General features: G+C 42.1%; 3 protein-coding genes across 4 annotated transcripts; 1 reads left to right on the forward strand and 2 right to left on the reverse strand.

Annotated features, from left to right (window-relative positions):
• Positions 1 to 40: 40 nt before the first annotated feature.
• On the reverse strand, positions 41 to 1,480 carry LOC103641595 (uncharacterized). Its single transcript, XM_008664937.4, has one exon. The coding sequence runs from the start codon at positions 627 to 629 to the stop codon at positions 216 to 218; it is 414 nt and encodes a 137-aa protein (XP_008663159.1). The 5' UTR covers positions 630 to 1,480; the 3' UTR covers positions 41 to 215.
• Positions 1,481 to 1,564: 84 nt separating this feature from the next.
• LOC103641603 (wall-associated receptor kinase 2) lies at positions 1,565 to 6,276 on the reverse strand. Of its 2 annotated transcripts, XM_008664952.3 has the most exons (5): positions 5,553 to 6,018; positions 4,998 to 5,438; positions 4,373 to 4,909; positions 3,153 to 3,305; positions 1,565 to 3,084 (listed from the first exon to the last, which is right to left on the reverse strand). In XM_008664952.3, exons 1-5 carry the CDS (start codon positions 5,953 to 5,955, stop codon positions 1,838 to 1,840), a joined length of 2,781 nt encoding a protein of 926 aa, XP_008663174.1. In that variant the 5' UTR covers positions 5,956 to 6,018; the 3' UTR covers positions 1,565 to 1,837. The 2 variants fall into 2 exon arrangements, with proteins under 2 accessions (XP_008663174.1, XP_008663167.1); XM_008664945.3 differs by having other exon boundaries at positions 4,998 to 6,276.
• Positions 6,277 to 17,373: 11,097 nt separating this feature from the next.
• Positions 17,374 to 17,796, forward strand: LOC103641622 (uncharacterized). Its single transcript, XM_008664961.1, has one exon. It carries the CDS (start codon positions 17,374 to 17,376, stop codon positions 17,794 to 17,796), a length of 423 nt encoding a protein of 140 aa, XP_008663183.1.
• Positions 17,797 to 25,690: the final 7,894 nt, after the last annotated feature.

Genomic DNA, 25,690 nt, shown 5'->3' on the forward strand with positions numbered 1-25,690 from the left:
CATGCCATTCTCACAAACAGAAAAAAAACACTCTCACAAGTCACAAATCACCAGTATGTATTGCTGGTATCAAGTCAAGTCTTTGCGCGATCATAGAATAAAACTGTTTCGAAAAACGAAGTACATATACTGTAACTCAATGTAAAAACGGCGAAAAATTCAGTAACAAAACCGAAAAACTTCAAGCGAAGTACTGGCTGTTGCGCTGAAGAACATCAGGCAGCTTTGGCAAGCTCCCTGTCGACGGCGACCTTGAGGAAGCTGCCTTCGTCTAGGACCATCTGCACGGGGAGGAAGCCGAGGCCGTTGGCCACGGCGAGCATCACCTCCTTCATCTCCGCGCGGAACTCGTGCCGGTCCACCATGCCGCTGCCGTCCCTGTCGAACCGCGCAAACAGGCCGCGGTACAGCGCCCCGAGGTCCTCCGGCGCCACCGCGGCCTCGTCCACGCCGAAGTGCCTCTCCAGCACCCGCAGGCTCATGAGCTCCCCGGCCATCTCGGCGTAGGTGAGCAGGCCGTCGTGGTCGGCGTCCAGCGCGGCGAAGCGGCCGTCCACCGAGGAGTTGAAGGCGCGCTCGTCCTCCACGAAGCTCCGCACCGTTCTCCCGTCCATGATCTCCACGCTCATCGTCGGATTCCTCTCGCTGTTCGTGTTCCTTGGATGTGTTGGTGTGTGAGTTTGCTCTGGGCTCTCTGCTCTGCCTTTTTTTATAGAGTCGCGACTGGACGTACCTGGAAAGGGCGCCTGGGCCGACGGTTTCTGCAGACAGGTTGTGCTGTGGGCCGGTGGGTTTTGACGCCGGTCAGATGCCGTGGGCGCGAGTTGTGTGGCGGGTGCTTCGGAACTACGCGAAGTGGCCCGTTCAGCTGTCGTTTCATCGTACCATTACTGGGTCTATTCTACGGAGAAAACGTGTGCCAGGTCGGTTGTTAGTTGACGGCCAGTAGTAAACTGGCGGCGTGACAATAAATAGAACTGACGTGGTTCAAAAAGTGATACGATCATCGCAAACTAATTTTCTACATTAATTGTCAGGTACGTATATTCCGAGCAATGGAAACGATACATAAACTACATCTACATAACAAAAAAAACTAAGCGAAGCCATTTTAAAAGTTAAATTTAGAAAGAAAAAAATAAGATTAAAGGGCATCTCTTCAACGAGCCATTAAAATAAAATAACAGGTTTTACACCTCGGTGGCGACATAAACTTGTTCCTGAGGTTCTACGATGATACTAATGTTAATAATGTAGGTCGTTAATAATGAAGTTTCTCTTTTGCCATTGTGTTTACGCCAAAACTTTCCTTGAAGGACAGAATGAACTCCAGATGTGTGCTTGGACCATAGCGAATGAATACATGTCACCAAAACAAAGAATCAGCATCGAGTTCTTAAAAAAGAGCATGAATTAGTGTAATCCCATGCTTGTAATATTCATATTTACCTAATATAGAATTTCTTTTGATTTTTTAAGTGATAAAAATATAAAAATTCTACTTTTCAATGCTATTACATTGTCCAAATCTCAAGTTTATTTCAATACTAATACAAATTCCAAATCTCAAGTGTATTATAACTATATATTATGATTGGTTTTAGAAACTATTACAATTAGAGTACCAAATTTGTAATCAAAACAAAACTAAAACGCATTACAGTTTGAAATACGGAAATTACATTATATGTAAACATAGCAATGTCATATATATTATATACATATACACACCATATATACCATAGTCTTATGCGAAAGGAACAAAATATACCATATAGTTCCTCTCTAAAAATAGATGGTTACTATAGATGTGTCCAACATCCAAGCAAATACCAAGTTAGCGAATCATACTAGATGCTGCCGCAAGTTCTTGCTCCAAACTGTAACACCCAGACATCATTGGAATTGTTAAACGTTCCTCATTATAAATTGGATTGATACGTTCATGTGGGTGCTGAGCTTCTGCGCATAACAAAGGTTCCATTTCTCCACCCTTTTCAATCAAAAGATGTGTTTTATTCCGTAGCCTCTTTGTTCTTAGACATTGCAATCTCATATCTACTTCTTTCATGCTTGGTCTATGTCCTCCTTTGGATCTTAAGCACGCTTCTATAAGTGAGGAGATTTCATTAATCTCTTCTTGGTCTGCCTCTTCCACAACTTGAGAATCTATTATTTCCATGAGAGTCCCTTCCTGTAGTCCTTCAATGAAGTAATGAGATAAGTTTTGTTTGGCACCCGATTCATTGATAAAAATTGGTTTCTTTCTTGTCAAAAGTTCCACAAGTATCACTCCAAAACTATACACATCACTCTTCTCAGTTAGAGAACCAGTATGATAATACTCTGGATCTAAATAACCGAATGTTCCTTGGACAATTGTCACCACATGTGTTTCATCAAGGGATAGAGATCTTGAAGCACCAAAATCTGAAACCTTTACAGTGAAGTTGTCGTCCAAGAGTATATTAGAAGACTTCACATCTCTATGGAAAATTGGTATTGCAGCAGCTGAGTGTAAATAAGCAAGTGCTCCTGATGCTTCCGTTGCAATCCTAATTCGATCATCCCATGACAACAAGCATTTTGTTGCAATATTTTCATGAAGAATGTCATACAAAGTGCCATTCGATATGAACTCATAGACTAGCAAGGGTACCTCATCTTCTAGGCAACAACCAAAAAGTTTCACCACATTGCGGTGAATGATTTGAGATAAAATAGCAACCTCATTGATGAACTGATCTATCTCTATTTGCTCCACTATTTTAGATTTTTTTATAGCCACGACACGCTGATCACACAAAATCCCTTTGTAAACAGTGCCATGCCCACCATGACCTAGAACACGAGTAGCATCAAACTTGTTGGTTGCTTCCTCTAGTTCATCCAAAGTGAATATCTTTGTTTTGTTTGTGGCATTTTCATTTGATATTAGTTGCTCCAAGAGTAGACCTTGATTTTTCTTGAAGTACTCTCTTCGAATTCTCCTTTGGATACCTTTTTTCCACTTACCGGTGAGTACAATTGCACCAAGTGCAAAACTTATGGATCCAAGACCACAAACAAGCCCAATTACAATCCCTACATCCATTAAATGAGACCATGAATATTTCATGTCTTTTAATTTGTTGCATAAAGACATGACTCACCAAAAATTAGAATACGCTGCTTAGCTGACATGACACATTTATGATTTTTTGGATCATACTCTTTCCCGTGAGGGCAACTTGTACAATTGAAGCCTCCATCAAAATTGTGGCATATTCCATTGCATTTATTTGGAATAAGGCACTCATCAATATCTGTAGCAATAAGATGGTTGTAAGGGTTGGTGGGGCAACAAGTAAAGCATGCATGCATTTATTGTCGTTTCGAAAAAAGTAATACAATATGTGATCATGTAGAACCATTGGTGATACCAGTAGTTGTCTGACCCTCTATTTATCGACAACAATAGTTATTGGATCCATTAATTCTATTTGTAAACAAAATAAGTCCTCCTTTATTATGTAGGCCCCGTTTGGTTCCTTTAGTCTACGGACTAAAGTTTAGTCAGGAGACTAAAGTTTAGTCCCTACCTTGTTTGGTTCTAAGGACTAAAACTATTGAAAACACATTAAATAAATCATAAGAAGACTAAAATACTCAACATTCTCCCGCCATTAGTGCATCTGAAATAAAAGAGGGCAAATAGTGGAATTTATATGATTTAGTCTCTTTTAGTCACCTCTTGAGGGTCTAGAGACTAAAACAGTTTGGTCCCTGTTTTAGTCCCACCGTTTGGCAATTTAGTGACTAAATGAGACTAAAATAGATGAACTAATCTTTAGTCCATCAAACCAAACGGGACTGTAATTAGTAAATAGTCAACAACCCTACAAATCTATATCTAAGCTACTCGCTTTTACCCAAAATATAGTATAAAAGTAAATCCTTAATTTTATTACTATTTTATCACCTCTACCATTTTCTAAGATATCATAAATTAGCCCTCCACAAATATGCATCTTATTACCTATATGTGTTATTACATAGAACAAACTAAAACAATCCCTTAAATCTGTATATACATTATCTAAATATGTTTTATGGAAAAGATACTATAACTCCTAATACTCTTATAAATACCCATTCCTACTGCTATTGGTGTCCGTGCGTGCCTGTGTGTGCTCTAAATATGCATGCATCAACATATATATATAGACATGCATGTATCTTGATCAGGATAGAGAATATAATGCGAATCATATAGTATGGCTAAAATCAAATTTTAGCATCATGTTTATTAATACCCTCACCAGATAGATTATTGTTAGAGAAACAAGAAACCTAGCGGAAATAAGTTTACATAAAGAGAGAGCAATATAACCTGTACAATTATTTTGAAGGTATGGGTTTCCTTGGAAGCCATCAGAACACTTGCAGCGGTACCCGTCACGTATATTCCCTTGCATGACATCTTTGCATATACTGTTGTCACTTACGCACGCATATGTAGCATTATTTTGCATTGCTTTCTGACAAGTTATGTTTGCTATAACCCATTTTATTGTTGTATCCTCCTGAGAGAAATCATAATTACCATCCACAACCGCCATGTAAGTTGGTTGGAAGTTGTTGTGATAGTAACCGTCATAGTTAGTGATGACTACCCTCTCCATATTGTTGAAGCTTGTGGCATTCAGCATGTTTGTAACCATCAAAAGCCCATCATCAAGTGACAAATTGGTCACATGATATTGTGCGTACCCTCGATCAAGAATAAGAGTGCCGTTGCTTGTGCAGTTGAGTCGTAGGTTATCATTTGCGTAGCAGCCTTCTTCAATCCCAAAAGGAAATGGAACGCTTATGTTTCCACATAATCTCATACAGTTCCTAATACTCGGTGCCTCTGGGTTATAATATGCTTCATATATGGTAGACAAAGCGAGGAGTTAGGATTGATCCAAAGCATGGAAAAACGAGCAAAAAGGAAGCAGCAGAGAGGCACCAACCTATGCAGCCATCTTCAATATAGGGGTTGACGCCCTCTATTTGACGACCAGGGCAGAAGCAATTGTAGCCTCCTTGAGATACTACTGGTGGTAGATCGTCGTCGCAGATGCTTTCACTACTGCATGCGTAGGTATTCTTGTTCTCTTGGGACTGGGCACTCGCGCAGCTCGGTTGGTCCATGATTGCAATGTAAAATAGCATGTCATCAACGTTGCTTGTATTCACCCAACTTGTGTAAACATCATCAGCAACGAATTCATAGTATTGTGAAACGATAATCTTGACACGGGAGAGCGCTTCACCGAAGTGTGGAATGGTACTATTGAGGCGACCTAGTTTGAGAGTGATGCCTTGGCCGCCACGTATTGGAATCATGCAGCAGCCTAACCCTGTACAGGCACTATAAGGCGTGTTTGCCCTCTCCATGATCTCTCTGTTATCTGTGCAAATACTCGTGCAATAACCAATGATATCTGTCATATTATCACCGAACACGTAGACGTAGACACCACATCCAACAGTGAACAGATAATTACTTCCATAAGAAATGACACCTGGAGGGGCCTTCCAGGACTGGGTGTAGGTGTCCACGCCTGCGCTCATGGTGACGTTGAACCCAACAGCTGAAACCCGAACCCTACTGATGCCGATATGTACAGAAGTCACCTGGATCGAGCTGTTCCCCGACACGAAGAAGAGCCTGGGAGAAGGAGCTGTGTGATCGCAGGTGAGCTCGAAGCCTTGACGGAAGCAGCCCGGCCCTATCCCGAACGGGTAGGAGATTTGGACATCCCCGCACCAAGAGGGGCAGTGCGACAGGGAGGCGTTGGTAGGGATAGCAAGGAGCCCATCCCCGGTGCCGGCGGCAGCATGGACCTTGCTCGGCGCTCGCGCCAAGGCGGCCAAACACACAAGCACAACGCCTGTGCGAACTAGCAGCACTGCAGTGGAGCACATCGCGCTGCAGGTAGCTTGTTTATGTAGACAGAAGATGGTGTGCTTTCCTGTGTGCTGTGTGTGTCTACATATACTAGTTTAATTAATTTATATGCTGTAACAGCTAGCGCGCGCCAGAAGAAAACAAAAAACAATAAAAAAAATCTCACTTGCAGTTGCGTGGGGCAAGCTAGCATTCTGCTAGCTAGTGGAAGGAGAAGGACGGCCTGGACTTGGACTTTCAGGGCAACAGTAGCATCTGATGTTACGGTCGTCGCTGCGGCCAACAAGACTTGCCAAATCAGACGTATTCTCCTCCTGTTTTTTCTTCGATGCATGGAAACAACGAGTGGAGAGTGGAGACTGGAGAATTTATATCACGGGGAGGCTGGAGAGACCACCGCCATGCATGCTCAAAACTAGTGGAGCTTGACCGGTGTTAAGTCTTCTCACGAGTTACCATCCGAGATGCTTGCCAAAGCGAATTTTGAAGTGTGCTCGGTGTTTTTTTTTTCCCTTGAAAGCGATATCTGAGAATTTTTTTTTCACTATAACTGTGATCTCTCAATGCTTCCTATCTCAAATCAGTTGGACAAAGTCTACTCCGATCCTAGTAACTATCATCAACCAATTCTTCTATCATGTAAATGCCACTTGATGTGACCACTCCTATCATGGAGTAAGGTTGTTTAATTTTTGCCGAGGCCAGATTCAGGTAGCCTTTAATTCGTTGAGGAGTTTGATAAAGCTAGTGTCCAGATCTCTCGTAAAATTTCTTATCCTTTGTCTTGATAGGCTCCAATCCCGTCTAACCCGTCTATGTTCTTATACCAAGAACAGCAACTGATGATATGTTAACTGATATTTGGCCTTGGAGAGACATAAAGAGCCATTTGAATCAAGTTTTCTACCGTCAATAAAGCTGGTCGGAAAATATTTCTAGCTCATGAGTTGCACAACCTACCCGTGCATCATTACGAAACGGCTCAAAAACAAACTCTGATTTTTCCCCTTTTGTAGTGAGTTGCGACCATCCCAGGACAGCACAGTTGAAACTAGATTAGAAAAACCTCGCGATAACTGAAATCAACGACCGTTTGGCTAACACCCCCACCGTAGTATTAATAAACGGGGAGAGAGACTGAAAGAGAGAGAGAGAGAGTGTGTGTGGAGGCGTTATCGTAGTGAGGATGACCTCGAGCTTGCGGTAGCGCAGGCCATGGGCGGAGATAAAGGGGTTGGCGCCTTGGCGGCGAGGCGCTAGCGCTGTAGGAGGGCGGCGGCCATGCCGACAGCATGCAGAACACACCACCAGGGGTCGCTAGCTCCCATGGACGTCGCTGCGCAGTCACCACTCACCACGGCTCGTCGTTGCGGATCCAACGGTAGCCCAACCAAAGTCACGTGACAGACCATTTTGGGTGGCCCATTCCAGCCCACATCGGAGCGCCCAAAAACTGCGGCATCCATTCATGCATGATGCATCTATGAGTATACGCGTTTTGTACGTGATTCACTACATGGTACATGCACGTCTTTGCATCCAAACATCTAGCCATCGAGGGCTGTGTTTACTCGAGGTCAAATCTTTAATAACTTTTTTTATTATATGTGTTAGTACTTGTTTGGAGTTTCTTGGTTTGGACAAATCTTATGAGTTGTTTGGATCTATGAACTAAAATAGTTGTTTTCACTTCATTATTAGACTAGTTCAGTGCCCGTGCGTTGCCACGGAAGTGAAAAAATAGTATAATACATATATACGGACGACAAATATTATTATAACAGGTATGTGCTTGTATGTTGCTACGGAAGTTAAATTAATATAAAATATAGATACGAAACGACAAACATCATTATGCTATGTAAAATCTAGGTCGTTGTGTTGTTTTCCATATGACATAACAATATAGTTACATGGCAAAATGAGTTTTCGATCAATCCTCTAAAATAAAATGAAGTTATATTCCAAAAAGACACTACAATGGCTAATGTACTGAACATATAATCGGGTTAAGTGTACAAAACCTCGAACCGGACACCACTCTCCCAGAGATCAATCGAAGTTCTCAATCTTGATTGGAGTAATATCGTCTGCCACCTCAAATTACCAAACTAATATTGTAAAGAACATATGTTGCTCCAATGTGAATTTGATGTTCTTGGCCTGTTCAAAATCAAGGGAGAAGTCACAAATCCATGCAGGTTGACAGTAGGAATAGCAACAGATTATATTACAATCGAGTATGTTTCATACCCACCCACAACCATACTCATTCATACCCGCTCATGGCTGTACCCATGGGTAAAAATTTATATCCGTGCCCGTACCCGTCAGATATCGGATACCCACGGGTACATATATCAAAAAGCTTAACAGCAATCGTAATCATGTAATACAAGCAACTAAGTTCACAAAGCAGCAATTGTAATACATACGATACAAAAGGAGTAGTTCTACTCATCGCTGAAAACTGAAATGGACGTGAGGAAATGACTTGAACGTGTGCAGCAATCATAACAAGCAACTTTAGTTCACAAAAATTCCAGAAACTGCAACTGAGTTGACACCTCACAGTAATAGTCTAATTAAGAATACAGACATACAACCAAGCGCCCAAGCCAACATGACAATAGTACCCATGACTTCACTTGCGAACAGGAACAGGCAACACCCCTGACTAATACAGAGCCAACAGGTTAAGGCGGCACCAGACAACAAGGCCCTAGCAACACTTGCACAAGCGCCAGCAACGCTTCACTTGCACAACAGCTTCACACTTAAATACTTGATCTTGGTCACTTGATAGACAACACCACACACCACTTGGCCACCAGACAACAGAGCAAAGAAATTAAGAAAATATAAGTATTTAGTAGTTAATCAAAGTAAAGAAAATGATACTAAAAATCATTATTACCTTGGTTCGACATCAAGCCATCAACTTCAAAATCTATCAACTTATCAACAATCTGGTTCATCCTAAAAAATAGTGAAATATCAGTATTCAGTCAAAGGAAAGGAAATGAATGCTAAAAAAATTCACTATTACCATTTGTTCCTCCTCATCCTCCAAACAAATTGTTAGTGCATTTACAAAACAAAATTGATCACCTAACATATCTGCACGAGACCAAGCTTGCATACACATCAAGCATAGGTATGGTAACAACCTTGTGAAACACCGGTGGCCGCATGCACGACCAGAGCCATCAGAGAAGGCAACGCCGATAGTTGAGGCACCGATAGGGACGACGCGGCGATGCAGCAGCGCTCGACCATCCTGAGCGCCATCTTGATCCGCTGCACAACTAGAGCCGTCGAGGCGTCGATGGAGGAGGCAGCGCCAGCGGCTGAGGCGTGAGAATGTCTTCTTAATATAATACCTGGCACTGTCATACCCATCGCATGTTGAGGCTCATTGGAGCATGGACTTGATGTCATGTGCCTTTTCTTTATGGCTGTCCATCTGGGTACGGGATCCTATAATAAGAACACCAGATGAAAGCGATTGAAATTTTCTCTAGTGAACAACCTGGTTTGTATATATGTTAATACACATGTATCTAAAATCACACCAGGAGAAGCATAAATAGCTAAAATGAGAGAAAATGAAGGTATATGTTTATCCATGTGATAAGTTTCACAGTCAAAGGCACAACAAACAGTTGCATTTCTTTTTACACTGAAAAATCCATCTTTCTATGTAGGAAGCCATGTTCCTTCGAAATTGATTATGGTTTGTGTATTTCATATGGATATATCCCAATCCTTTTGATTCCAAAAGAAGTCCATGTAGGCACCTTTTCTGTTAAGGTTTCTTGTTTTACTCATACCTAAAGTGCACCATAAACAATCTAGTAAGGTACTGCAAATAGAACATCTACCTCAGTTTGTGTGCACAATTCCAAACGGGCAAACTTGCTAATTGCACCGACTCTTACAACTGCTAATTTAGATATTATTCTACACATTACATGTTTACTCTATTAGGTTTGTGGCATATTACGTCTTGGTTTTCATCATGAGTCAAGCATGGAGGCTGCAAAAGAATTGGTGGAGCAGCAGCTCATTCTAAACAGTCTACGGTGGAAAGGAAAAGATCTAGCTAAGAGTGCTTTAGACTGAAGCGAGCCTCAAATAGATTCACTTAATGGTAAATTGTTATTGAAATTTCTAAGTTAATATGTCATAGAAATGCCTACCATGCTCATGATCTAATCGAGCTCCTGGTGTCTAAGAATGTTTAAAGGGCGAGTGACAAATGATCTGAAGAAACCTGATGACCTAATATTTTACAAACCAAAATTCAAACATATTTTTTGTGATATGGATGATATATCCTTTGCTCTCTGCACATCTTCGATGTTGTGTTACAAACCACACCAAATGTGGCTAAGGATACTCATGATCTACCACATCTAGAGGTGCAATGCTAACACTAATACGAGCTTTGTGGAATGTGATAGGCAAAAAAATAATAAAACAAACAAGGATTCAGATGTGCAATGCTAACACTAATACGAGCTTTGTGGAATGTGATGGGCAAAAAAATAATAAAACAAACAAGGATTCTCTCAATTCTAACTGCCAGTCGAACCTAGAAACTTGCCAATCCTTTGAACTAACTAACAATACTTTAAACTAACTGAATATCTAGATTAGTTCTCAAGTAGTGTTCCTGGCTTTGGCGACAACCAGCACAGGTGCCTTTGGCAAGAAAAAAGAATTCTCTATTAGTATCTACTTTCATAGTTCTCTCTCAAACAACAAATTTTGTTAGTATCCATATGTGTTGTCACGTTGGCAAAGAATTGAAAATCGTCCTGAACTAAAACAACACAAGAACAGGAACACATATAAGTTATTGGGAGGAGTCAAAATATTTCGAAGCCAGAAAACCTATGTAACTAACACATTACATAAGAATAAATATATATGATTCACTTCTGAGAACCTCCCCTTGGCCACAAATACGTGTTCCAAACGAAATACCTCGAGATCGAGATTTAGATACACATCTAAATAAGAAAGCAGCGGGATTTGGATAGTGACACTAATGCATGCATCTATGGCAAAATATTAGCAATAGGTAGTAAGTCAAACAACATGGTTTGATAAACCTAGGATTCTATTTTAAGACATCTTAACTGCAAAAGCAAAAGCTAGACAAGGAGAAAAAAATATAGAGAAATCAAGAAACATTAAGCCGATGGATGGATTAGAAATGATAAGCAGTATAGATAAGAAGACGGGGCAAGAATTGTACCATGTCTGGCCTAAGGAAGTCAGTCTTGCCAAGCACGATGATGGATCCAGACTTGTAGAGCGCGCGCGACGGAGGGGCCCGTGTCCTGGTCGGCAGCGTCGCAACAGAGGTGCAGGATGTCGGCGTCATCATCATCTGCTCCACGAGGTTCCACCAGACCAGCTTTGACGTGGCCATAGTCGTGGGCTCACCATTAGTCGCGACAAAACTCACCATAACCTCCTCCTCTATCACTCCCTTGCCGATGATCGGTACAAGAGGCACTGGAAGCTGGTTCCCTATAGAAGATCGGTACAGGTAACATGAGCGCATCAAGTGAAGAGTGAAGTTGATGATGTTGTGACATAGATATAGAGATTAACCTGCTACAACTAATCAAGACATCAACGAATGCATCTGATGTTAGTAAACATGTACTGAAGCCTCATGCTCTCGGTCTCACTACACTGCTAATAAAAACTGAGCCAGGTACTCAACATTCATGATTTCTAATCAAACTCACCGGGACTGGGAGTAGATCTCTGCACTACATAACTGCTGGCCTGGTTCTTATTTGTTGAATCACTGTCGCTAGGGAAGTCTAGTTTGACTTATGACCATTCCAAATATTACTGAAAGGGTTAAGATAAAAAAATCAGAGAACTGGATAAACAAATTGAAGGCAAGAAATGTACATCACTGCATATAGAATGTCACATTAGGATTCAATAAAGTCAAACTTCATAAATCCTGACCAACAATTATCTGCAAAATATGGGCATGCTTTGTAAGTAAAATCTGTATCGCTAGATTCACATCATCAACATCTTATAAATACAGATTGTTTTTGTAACAATTACTGATTATTGTCAGATGGTCAAAGTACACTTCTAAGGACTTCTCCAAATTGTAATGAACCTTATAAAAATAGAGGGAGTAGTGTATAATTGAAAAGAACACATACTTTATCTTCACTACAGATTGAGAAGCAATGGAACGGTATTGGTTATTGGTTAAGCGTCATCTATGTCTAAGCGAAGGATGTCCTCAGAATGAAAAAAAAGTTGAACTAATAGAGGAAGAAGTTTACCTTGATGTTTGGCCTCAAATGGTTGTGCCATCTTTCTCTGCATCGCTTCCCCACTCTTGCTGGCAGCAGTTGTGCTATGTAAGACCACTTCCTCGGTCCAAATTGTTCCACTAATTTTACCAGTGTCCTATCATTTTTTCATTAATAGATGGTGGAGAACAAGTCACGACTAACAGTAAACAATAGAAAAAAGAAGCAAGTATGGATGGATTTTAACTTTTACCTCAAGAGCTATGTAAGATGGAGGGAGGGAGATTTGAGTAGCAAGTTTGTTATATGTCTGCATGTCGTAGACAGGAGAACTGACCTCACGACTGAATATATTGCTAATGGTACAATGTACTCCTACTTCCAGTCGCGGTGGGGAGGCCTGCATCAAGGATGGGCACTCGCTCCACCTCTGGTAGCGATAGCATGCCCTGGATAGGGAGAGAGCGCAGGTCTGAACTTGCCATTGATTGACAACTTACTAATTTCTCCTCAACACTGAATTATTGCAGCTGCAATTTCTACTACTTGCTCAATAAAACCGATTGTAAAAATTCCTTCCTCCTAGTTCCTAGCAGGTGATCCACGCTAGTAAAAAATGTGCAAAAGCCCCTTTGCTCATGAGTAAAAGACAATAGCTCATCACCTTTGGAGTCGTCGACAAACCCCATGGCGACAGTAGATGCCCTATCCTTTTCGATCCCAAGTGACAGCCCACCTGCACAGCCCAACAGCCAGACATCAAAAAGGGGTCACCCACAAATCAATCACGATCTGCGCTGAGGTCAGTCCATGGCAGCGCATATTCGGCCACGATGTAGGCGTGTCTTCTGCCCTGACACAGGCGCAACCTCAACAACCTCAGCGTGTGGGGATAACTATAAGGAATGCTAAGTTTAATGAGTTTGATCAAGAAATCAGTACCAAGTATCTGAATATAGAAAATAGTAGCATTTGTCACTGAATTGAAACGTTGAATAAATCCATAAGTTTGGTCAATTCCGACCCCAAAATTTTATTACACATAATAGTAGCATCAAGGTTCAGCACAATATCTGTATAACCTTAGCTATTGCTAGAATCTAGATTCGTTTCAAATACTTAGATGCACTTCATTATCAGGATGAGCACATTGTACATCATTAATAATAATTGGTTAGAGTTTTTGAGTACTGAAGAAGTTATTTACATATAAAGGTCCATTGTCTTACTTTAGAGCAATCAGTGCTGACTAATCATTTTTAAGCCCAAGTTTGTCATACCTCATTTTAACAGCAAATTGCACATGATCCCAAAAGAATTGGCTGTTAAAACTTGTGTTAGAAATTAACTACACAAAACAGCCCCAAGAGCGGTCATAGGTAGAGCATGGAATATCCCTTGTGTTACTTACCTGAACAAGGGAAATAATGCATCAACTGTGTAACATTATCACTGTAGCACATACAATAAATAAAGTAGTATCGAAGCCATCACGTGGAACCTATTAAACTTTAGTAACTGTTTACAACAGACTAATTCTGGTTCAAGGAAAGAGCATACTAATTCCTTTCACAACAAAATCATGTTGCACCTTAACTATATAGGATTTTTATTTATTTAATTAACATCGAGATTAACCTGGTAAATTTTCCTTCATCGGCTGAGAAGTTGATGTGCTCCAGAGTAAAAAGACCACATAAGATGTAGCTATATTTAATTGTACAAAATAGGTGTTCATGCCATCTAAGTGAAAGCTTCAGTTATGAGCTCATACCTTCAATCTGTAAAATTTGAGCCAGAAAATACCTGCCACAATGGATCCTAAGCAACTGAGAAATAATTAAACATAGAGTAAATCATCTGCCAATTGCTTAGATATCTTACGAGTCACAAGTAAAAGTGCATTACATTATTTTAAGAGACCAACGAGAACCAGCTAGATAATAAATATTTCAACTTGCCAGAATACCATATACCAATAAAGTAAAATAGTGTCATTTTTCTTTTACAAACTAACCAACCAGAACCATCTAAATAATAAATATTTCAACTCACTAGAATACCATATGCCAATAAAGTAAGATAGTGCCATTTTGCTTTCTCAAACTATCTCAAATGTTTGGTGGTACTGCTATCCATGTACATCATTATTAATTAAGAGACGGCTTAGATTATAGAACAGTAGAACGGGTGGCTGAGATTGTCTAACGGCAGAACGGCAGGCTACCCCTTACAGCCTTAATAGGTAGTAGAGATATTGGCGACTAAGGAAATGAACCACGAGTTGTGCATATAGAACGACAGAACGTTCAGATTATGGATACAACAGCAAGAACACAACATTGGAGACAACTTACCTGATTGGCTGCGACTGCTTTCAGAAACCTCTCTCTCATGCTGAATGCAGGTAATTGCTCCCTAAAAGATTGCATTGATCTAGCACTTGCTGTCGTCTGAAATAAAAAATGGATGGTGGGATCCCTGAAGAATGCTTATCGATACTTTTTAAGGAGGGAAATGGAGGGGGCATGGTCACTGACATTACCTTCCTTGAATTCTACAACTCCCTAAGCTGGGAACTGAGCTTTTCTTTATCAATTGGTGCTGCTGGTTCAACTACAGACGAGGATGCGCCAGGGAAAATTTGTCTCGTTGAGACAGAAGATGTGCTTGCAGAATTATTGTTCCACTTTGACCTGGACAAAAGGTCTTCGACTCGCGCCTCTGTCTGATTAGACATCTTAATCTACCCCAGTAAAAATATAAGCATTGATCAAGAAGAGGACCCATATAATGATGTTATTACAAACTATCAATCAGACACACAATACCTCCTTTTGTGTTGATCCATGCCTGTCATCCAGATCTGCTCGATAATCAGGTAAGGGTACCTTGCTGAAAACAAGTGTCTTCCCTTTGTTGTATGCATTACTATCTTCCCCACGTTAAAAATGCAAACCAGGTAAAGTAGAATTTGTCAGCTTTGAAGTGTCAAGTATGGTTCATAGGCAAAACAGTAGGTATCAAATGGTGAAAAAATAGATAGAACAACCAACCTCACGATCACTAACAATGTCTTCCTCCCGAAACTTGCTTATTATCTTATTCCAAACAAGTGCAAACCGCCGTGCCTAGTAAGGGCGTGACGACGCGCACGAGGAAGGTGTTCTCGCCGTGCACGGCGGGGTTGGCGGGGCGGCCCGTGGCGGTGTCGATGAAGCCCTCAAGGATGCGGTGCAGCTCGGTCGCCATGTGGTGGTAGATGTAGCAGAGGCACTCAGGCATGAAACGCAGGTTGGCAGCCTCGCCCCAGACGAGCAGGTGCAGGCCCATGTAGAGCAGATCGGCGCGCGGGTCGAGCTCGGGGACGTAGACGGAGGGGCGACGGCCGAGGAAGCCGCAGGAGCAGCTTCTTCCGGATTTGGCGCGCGATGCGGGGCTCGAGCGTGTCGGAGAAGTCAGTGGAGGAGAGGCGCATCTGCGCGTTGGCGAGGAGGAGCACGAGGTGCTCCCGGTGGTTCCTGGCGTTGTCGCGCTGGAAGCAGAAGAAGGCGCCGAGCCAGTCCATGAGGTCCTGATCTGCGCGCCACAGCGAGAAGGGCGGCGGGCGGAGGCCGCCCACTGCTCGGAGCGCCGCCGCGGCAGCCCGCACCTCGGCGTTATGGGCAAGGAGAGGGTTTCGGGGGAGGAGATGGGAGGTCGGGGGCGACGGTTTCCAGACGAGAGGGTTTCAGGGCGCGATAGGAGCGAGATCGATGTGCGCCTGTGCGGGATCGGGGAGCTAGACTGAAACGTAGGATCGGACGGCTGGGATTATAGAATTGTAGAACGGATGGTTGAGATCGTAGAATGGCAGAACGAGAAAAGGCAGGCTACCTTTAGAGCCTTAATAAGTAGTACTAGATTACCTTTTAATCCCTCCTAATTTATTAAAAAATAGAGTCTTTTTCCCCATCCTATACATCTACTTGGATTTACATACCTAGTTACTAGTCGGGTCTAAAAATTGGTCTAAATTAGTTGCGGTTGGCTAGCTATAGTTGATTGAGCCTTGTATAAAAATATTGAAGTGGATAAGTGAAAGAGAACCATCTGATCTAAGATCATTATTTGTCTAAAATTAACTGATCTACATCGTTATTAAGCTCAAATGCAGGGACGGGTCCATGTAGAAGCAAGGGTATTCAGTTGAATACCTATTATTTTTAAGCAACAAATTTTATGTACATGTATACATATTATATTTATGCACTGAAATATTGTAAAAATATAAAATAACACTGTTTTACAGCTATTTGGTTCAAACTTCGCTTTTTGCTGGCTTTTTTTATTTTCCTACCGTGCAACTAGGGATATCAATTGTGCGGTTAGGACACGAGTATATGGTTCATAAATCCATAACTATAAGACAAAATTCAATCCATACCTATATCCATATACATTCGTAGGTATAGATTTGTACTCATGTCACATACCCATCGGGGTAACCGCTATGGATACAATATATCCATACCCATGAAAAAATTATCAATGGATACCTTATTATATTCATACTCATATCTGTGAATAACAATTTATACCATATGTGTACCGATGAATAATTAGTCGTTCCTCGTGAATAACAAATTTAGGCTGTTAAAAAATTATAACCACTAAAATTTCGAATAGTCATACTCTAAATCCTAGACCCACCCCTGCTCAAATGCAGGGCCCAGGGCCGTGTCTGCTAGATAGGCTACTTCTGGCACGAGCTCACTAGCTAATGCACCTCAAGTTTCGGTGTCGAACTGGCAAGCCAACAACCATTAGACCTGGCACAGGTTTTCTTCTCCATTGGTGGCACGATGAAACGACGGCTGAACGAGCCGAAAGAAATGAAACTTCGGGCAGTTCCCTCCCAAGCACCCGCCACACAACTCGCGCCCAGGCCACGACATCTGACCGGCGTCAAAACCCACCGGCCCAGCCCAACCCGTCTGCAGAAACCGTTGGCCCAGGCGCGCCTTTCAGGTACGTCCAGTCGCGACCCTATAAAAAAAGGCAGAGCAGAGAGCGCAGAGCAAACTCACACACACCAACACACAAGACACAACACATCCCCGGAACACGAACACCAAGAGGAACCCGAAGATGAGCGTGGAGATCCTGGACGGGAGCACGGTGCGGAGCTTCGTGGAGGACGAGCGCGCCTTCAACTCCTCGGTGGATGGCCGCTTCGCCGCGCTGGACGCCGACCACGACGGCCTGCTCACCTACGCCGAGATGGCCGAGGAACTCATGAGCCTGCGCGTGCTGGAGAGGCACTTCGGCGTGGACGAGGCCACGGTGGCGCCGGAGGAGCTCGGGGCGCTGTACCGCGGCCTGTTCGCGCGGTTCGACAGGGACGGCAGCGGCAAGGTGGACCGGCACGAGTTCCGCGCGGAGATGAAGGAGGTGATGCTCGTCGTGGCCAACGGGCTCGGCTTCCTCCCCGTGCAGATGGTCGTCGAGGAAGGCAGCTTCCTCAAGGTCGCCGTCGACAGGGAGTTCGGCCAGCTCGCCAAAGCTGCGTAAATGAAGCTCACTCACGCGCGCGGAATACTACCGAGAGAGAGCGAGGAAATTTCGAACATAATATATGGAGAATAAATTATACAATATAAAATTTCTTGTATCGGTGAGTAAATTGGAATATATTCATAGGGATCACATCTTTGTAGTTCGTATACAATGACTTTTGTATTCCTCAACTATTCTATAGATTACAATAATTTATTTGCATAAGGGTAAAAGTAGTTATTATTTATTTTTGTTAGGATAGTAGGTATGAAAAAGGAGACACATAGTTTAGGGTTGGTTCGAGAACCCCATTTTTTCACGGGATTTTCATTTTATCAAGAAAAATTAGTTCATTTTGGAAATCAATTGGAAAAAAATAGTTCCCATGGGAACACCATTTTTCCAAGGGATTTCTATTTTTTCTGGAAAAATATACTAATTTTTCTTAGGAAAATGGAAATTCTTTGGAAAAATAGGGTTCTCAAACTAGGCTAGTTTGACAACCTTATTTTTAATGGATTTCCAATTTTCCAATAAAAATGAACTAATTCCCTTAGGAAAATGAAAAACCCTTGAAAAATTGGGGTTCCCAAACTAGCTCTTAACGTGGAAAAAACTCCCTCGGTGTGGAGGAGAAAAAAACACGGGAAAACAGATTTATTATGTGGTATATTATATAGGGTACAAGGGAGAATATTTATATAGACAAAGGAAATAGAGATTGTGCCATATCTTTTTATCCAACAAATCTCCCCTTGACGCTAAATCTATAAAACTGTTTCCCCAAACACCACTAGGGTGCTAAGCTCCACAAACATCTACCAAGTTGAGACAATACTTGAACTTGGTATTAAATAATGACTTTGTAATCATGTTTGCAGAATTTTCATCGGTATATATCTTGTCCACTTTAATCTTGCCTTCAGCAACAATATCACGAATGAAGTGGTACTTGATATCAATATGTTTGGTCTTGAATTGATACATGTCATTCTTGGTCAGACAAATATCACTATGATTATCACAATAAACCTTAATGACATCCCTAGGAACACCATGTTTAGAAATAAGACCTTGCATCCAAATAGCTTCTCTACCCCTTCAGTAGCTGAGACATATTCTGCTTCAGTAATGGAAAGAGCAGTAACAGACTGAAGTGAAGCCCTCCAACTCACTGCAGAACCGCATAATGAAAATACATAGCCAGACATGGAGCGTCTATTATCAAGATCACCAGCAAAGTCAGAACCAACAAATCCCTCAACATATCCCATAACACCAATTTACTTCATTGAATTCTTGTCAAACAATAATCCAAAATGAGAAGTATCTTTCAAGTAGCGAAGAATCCACTTTACTGCATTCCAATGTTCTTTACCAGGATGGTGCATAAATCTGCTAACTACACTAACAACATGAGCCAAATCGGGTCTTGTACAGATCATATCATACATGAGATTCCCAACGACATTAGAATAAATTATGTGAGACATGTGTTCTTTTCCATCTTCAGTAACAGGACATTGCCTCAATGACAATTTAAAATGTGAAGCAAATGGTGTAGCAACAGATTTGCAATTATTGAGATTATACTTTTTAAAAACTTTCTCAATATAACTTTTCTGAGATAGAAAAAGGGTACCACCACGACGATCACGTTGAATTTCCATCCCTAGAATTTTCTTTGCTGGTCCAAGAACTTTCATATCAAATTCATGACTAAGTTGAGCCTTCAATTCAACAATTAGTGACTTGGCATGAGAGGCAATCAACATATCATCAACATAAAGCAGTAGATACACAAAGATCCATTTGGAAACTACTTGAAATAAATACAATGATCATAATTGCTTCGAGAATAATCATATGCAAGCATGAATGAGTCAAACCTCTTATACCACTGCATAGGAGCTTGTTTCAAACTAAAAGGGAAATAGGGTTAAACCTTTTCCTACAAATAATTTTGGTGGTTGAATGCCCAACACAAATATTGGACTAACTAGTTTGCTCTAGATTATATGTTCTACATGTGCATTAAGGTTTAACACAAACTAATAGAAGATAAAAGATAGGGTTCAAATTCAATGGAGCAAGGAACCCGAGTGTGCCCTGGTCTATGCCACTGGACTATCCGGTGTGCCACCGGACAGTGTTCGGTGCACCAGGACCATACAACTCCGAACTCAGCGGTCTCGGGTTTTTCCAGCGCCACTCCACTATAATTCACCGGACTGTCCGGTGTGCCACCGGATTGTCCGGTGCACCAGCAGAGCAACGACTCTCTAGCGCAACGGTCGACTGCACAGTGCCCCTAACAGCACTACAGTACGCGACAGAAGTTAGAACAGAAGTCAAAGGCGCACCGGACAGTGAACAGTGCATGTCCAGTGCGGCACCGGACTGTCCGGTGCCACTAGAAGACAAAGGCTCCAACGGTCGACAGCGCCCAAACCCTAACGGTTGGGTGACGTGGCTGGCGCACCGGACGGTGTCCGGTGGCGCACCGAACTGTGCGGTGCACTCATCGACAGCAACCTCCCCAACGGCTACTTTGGTGGTTGAGGGCTATAAATACCCCCCCAACCACCACCACTCCAAGCATCCAATTTTCTATCACTCCACATTCAATACAAGAGCTAGTGTATTCAATACTAGACACAATTGAAAAGAATCAAAGCCTCTCCAAGTCCCAAATTCACTCCAAACACCTAGTGACTAGAGAGAGTGTTTTGCTCGTGTTCTTTGAGCTCTTGTTCTTGGATCGCTTTGTTCTTCCTCATTCTTGTTCTCTAAGTGACTTGTAACCAAAGCAAGAGACACTAAGTTTGTAGTGGTCCTTGCGGGGTCTAAGTGACCCGTTTGATTAAGGAGAAAGCTCACTCGGTCTAGGTGACCGTTTGAGAGAGGGAAAGGGTTGAAAGAGACCCGGTCTTTGTGACCACCTCAACGGGGAGTAGGTTCTCAAGAACCGAACCTCGGTAAAACAAATCACTGTGTCATCCGCTTTATTTCTTGGTTGATTTGTTTTCGCCCTCTCTTTCAAACTCGATTTTAATTCTAACACTAACCCCGACTTGTAGTGTGTGCTTAAGTTTGTAAATTTCAGATTCCGCCTATTCACCCCCCCTCTAGGTGACTTTCAATTGGTATCAAAGCCCGATACTTCATTAGAGTCTAACAACTCGAAGTGATGTTGGGAGATCATGCCAAAAAGGAGATCGTGACCGGCGGTGACAAGCCCACAAGCCATAGGAAGGCTCCATCAAGGGAGTCCGGCAACAAAGTGAAGGAGGGATCCCCTTCACACGTCAAGTCGCATCAGAGTGGCAACAAGAAAAAGAAAATGAAGAAGGTGGTCTACTACGAGACCGATTCATCATCGCCTTCTACATCCGGCTCTGACGCGCCGTCCGTCACTTCTAAGCGCCATGAGCGCAAGAAGTATAGTAAGATGCCCCTTCACTATCCCCGTATCTCTAAACGCGCTCCTTTACTTTCCGTTTCATTAGGCAAACCACCAGTTTTTTATGGTGAAGATTATTGTAGGTGGAGTGATAAAATGAGGCATCACCTAACCTCACTCCACGCGAGCATATGGGACATTGTTGAATTTGGAGCGCAGGTACCACGATGGGAGACGAGGGCTATGACTCGGATGAGGTCGCCCAAATCCGACACTTCAACTCCCAAGCGACTACTATACTCCTTGCCTCTCTATGTTGAGAGGAGTATAATAAAGTGCAAGGGTTGAAGAGCGCCAAGGAGATTTGGGATGTGCTCAAGACCACGCACGAAGGAGATGAGGTGACCAAGATCACCAAACGGGAGACGATCGAGGGGGAGCTCGGTCGGTTCGTCCTCATCCAAGGAGAGGAGCCACAAGCTATGTACAACCGGCTCAAGACCTTAGTGAATCAAGTGCGCAACCTCGGGAGCACAAAATGGGATGACCATGAAATGGTCAAGGTTATTCTAAGATCACTCGTTTTTCATAATCCTACGCAAGTTCAATTAATACGTGGTGATCCTAGATATAAGCTAATGTCTCCCGAGGAAGTGATAGGAAAGTTTGTGAGCTTTGAGCTAATGGTCAAAGGCTCCAAACACATCGTAAGCTTGGAGCAAGGCGCTGCCTCCACACCTGAGGTGCAACCCGTCGCATTCAAAGCGACGGAGGAGAAGAAAGATGAATCTACATCAAGTAGGCTCCCCATCGACGCCTCTAAGCTCGATAATGAGGAGATGGCGCTCACCATCAAGAGCTTTCGTCAAATCCTCAAACAAAGGAAGGGGAAGGACTACAAGCCTCGTTCCAAAAGGGTGTGCTATAAATGTGGTAAGCCCGGTCATTTTATCGCTAAATGTCCTATGTCTAGTGATAGTGACAGGGGCGACGACAAGAAGGGAAAGAGGAAGGAAAAGAAGAAGTACTACAAGAGGAAGTGCGGTGATGCCCACGTGTGTCAGGAATGGGACTCCGACAAGAGCTCCACCGACTCCTTCTTCGACGAGGATGCCGCCAACATCGCCGTCAACAAGGGCCTCCTCTTCCCCAACATCGGCCACAAGTGCCTCATGGCAAAGGACGACAAAAAGAAGAAGGTAAAATCAAGAGCTTCCACCAAATATACAACATCTAGTGATGAGGCTAGCTCTAGTGAAGATGATGATGATTTGCTTACACTTTTTGCCAAACTTAACATGCAACAGAAAGAAAAATTGAATGAATTGATAGGTGCTATTCATGAGAAGGATGAACTCTTGGATAGCCAAGAGGAATTCCTTATTAAGGAAAACAAAAGGCATGTTAAAGTTAAAAATGCTTATGCTTAGGAGATAGAAAAATGTGAAAACTTGACTAAAAAGCTTAGCATTTGCCATGACACTATTTCCAACCTTAGAACTGAGAATGCTAGCTTAATTGCTAAGGTTGAAAAGTTAAATGTTTGTGATGATTCATTTGCCAATCTTAAAAATGATAATGCTAGTTTAATTGCTAAGATTGATAAATTGAATGAATCAATTTCTAGCCTTAAAACTGAAAATGCTAGTTTAATTTCTAAGGCTAAAGATTTAAATGTTTCCAATGTTTCTATTTCCAGTCTTAGAAATGAGAATGCTATTTTACATGCTAAGATTGATGAATTAAAAACTTGCAAACCCTCTACATCCACTGTTGATCATGTCAATATTTGTACTAAATGTAGAGATATTAATGTTGATGCTATCCATGATCACCTTGCTTTAATTAAACAACAAAATGATCACATAGCTCAACTTACTGCTAAAATTAATGAGCATGAAATAGAAAATGAGAAATTTAAATTTGCTAGGAGCATGCTCTATAGTGGTGGACGCCCTGGCATTAAGGATGGCATTGGTTTCTAACAGGGAAGCAATGTCAAAATTAATGCCCCCAAAAGATTGTCTAATTTTGTTAAGGGCAAGGCTCCCATGGCTTAGGATAACGAGGGTTACATTTTATACCCTGCTGGTTATCCTGAGCACAAGATTAGGAGAATTTATGCTAGGAAGTCTCATTCTGTTTCTTACCATGCTTTTATGTATATGAATGGGGCTTCTAGCTCTAGGCAATCAACCCATGCTAAATTGCCTAAAAGGAAAACTCCTACTGCATCAAATGAATCTAACATTTCATTTAAGACTTTTGATGCTTCATATGTTTTAACTAACAAATCAGGCAAAGTAGTTGCCAAATATGTTGGGGGGCAAACACAAGGGCTCCAAGACTTGTGTTTGGGTACCCAAGGTGCTTGTTTCTAATGTAAAAGGACCCAAGACTGTTTGGGTACCTAAGAACAAGGCCTAAAACTATTTTGTAGGTTTATGCATCTGGGGGCTCAAGGTGGATAATTGATAGCAGGTGCACAAACCATATGACAGGGGAGAAAAGGATGTTCTCCTCCTATGAGAAAAATGAAGATCCCCAAAGAGCTATCACATTCGGGGATGGAAATCAAGGTTTGGTCAAAGGACTTGGTAAAATTGCTATATCTCCCGACCATTCTATTTCCAATATTTTTCTTATAGATTCTTTAGATTACAATTTGCTTTCTGTATCTCAATTGTGTAAAATGGGCTATAACTGTCTTTTTAGTGATACTGGTGTTACTGTCTTTAGAAGAAGTGATGATTCAGTAGCATTTAAGGGAGTGTTAGAGGGTCAGCTATACTTAGTTGATTTTAATAGAGCTAAACTTGACACTTGCTTAATTGCTAAGACTAATATGGGTTGGCTCTGGCATCACTGACTAGCCCATGTTGGAATGAAGAATCTCCACAAGCTTCTAAAGGGAGAGCACATTTTAGGACTAACCAATGTTCATTTTGAGAAAGACAGGGTTTGTAGCGCATGTCAAGCAGGGAAGCAAGTTGGTGTCCATCATCCACACAAGAACATCATGACAACAAACAGGCCACTAGAGCTACTCCACATGGATCTATTCGACCTGATAGCTTACATAAGCATCGGTGGGAGTAAGTACTGTCTTGTAATTGTGGATGATTATTCTCGCTTCACTTGGGTATTCTTTTTGCAGGATAAATCACAAACCCAATAGACTTTAAAGGGATTCTTGAGACAAGCTCAAAATGAGTTCGGATTGAGGATCAAGAAAATAAGAAGCGATAATGGGACAGAGTTCAAGAACTCTCAAATTGAAGGCTTCCTTGAGGAGGAGGGCATCAAGCATGAGTTCTCTTCTCCCTACACACCTCAACAAAATGGTGTAGTGGATAGGAAGAATAGAACTCTACTGGACATGGCGAGGACCATGCTTGATGAGTACAAGACTCCGGACCGGTTTTGAACCGAGGCGATTAATACCGCCTGCTACTCCATCAACCGGCTCTACCTTCACCGAATCCTCAAGAAGACATCATATGAACTCCTCACCGGTAAAAAGCCCAATGTTTCATATTTTAGAGTCTTTGGTGGCGCACCGGACAATGTCCGGTGGTGCACCGGATTGTCTGGTGCGCCCATCGACAACAGCCTCCCCAACGACTACTTTGGTGGTTGAGGGCTATAAATACCCCCAACCACCACCACTCCAAGCATCCAAGTTTCCAGCACTCCACATTCAATACAAGAGCTAGTGCATTCAATACTAGACACAATTCAAAAGAATCAAAGCCTCTCCAAGTCCCAAATTCACTCCAAACACCTAGTGACTAGAGAGAGTGTTTTGCTCGTGTTCTTTGAGCTCTTGTTCTTGCATCGCTTTGTTCTTCCTCATTATTGTTCTCTAAGTGACTTGTAATCAAAGGAAGAGACACTAAGTTTGTAGTGGTCCTTGTGGGGTCTAAGTGGCCCGTTTGATTAAGGAGAAAGCTCACTCGGTCTAGATGACCGTTTGAGAGAGGGAAAGGGTTGAAATAGACCCGATCTTTGTGACCACCTCAACGGGAACTAGGTTCTCAAGAACCGAACCTCGGTAAAACAAATCACTGTGTCATCCACTTTATTTCTTGGTTGATTTGTTTTCGTCCTCTCTTTCGGACTCGATTTTAATTCTAACGCTAACCCCGACTTGTAGTGTGTGCTTAAGTTTGTAAATTTCAGATTCCGCCTATTCACCCCCCTCTAGGCGACTTTCACAAACCATAAAGAGATTTCTGCAAATGACAAACTAAGTGCTCTTGACCAGGAGCAGAAAAACTCTGAGGTTATGTCATATAAATCTCCATGAAGAAATACAGTTTTAACTTCAAGTTGCTCTAACTCCAAATCAAATAAAGCAACAATACCAATCATAACTCGAATAAAAGTGTGACGGACAATAGGAGAGAACACCTCATTAAAATCAATACCTTCTCTTTGTTCGAAACCTTTCACAACTAAACGAGCTTTAAATCTTATAGGTTCAACTTCAGATATACCTTCCTT

The sequence above is a fragment of the Zea mays genome, chromosome 1 (genome assembly GCF_902167145.1).
Source record: "Zea mays cultivar B73 chromosome 1, Zm-B73-REFERENCE-NAM-5.0, whole genome shotgun sequence".
NCBI lineage: Eukaryota > Viridiplantae > Streptophyta > Magnoliopsida > Poales > Poaceae > Zea > Zea mays.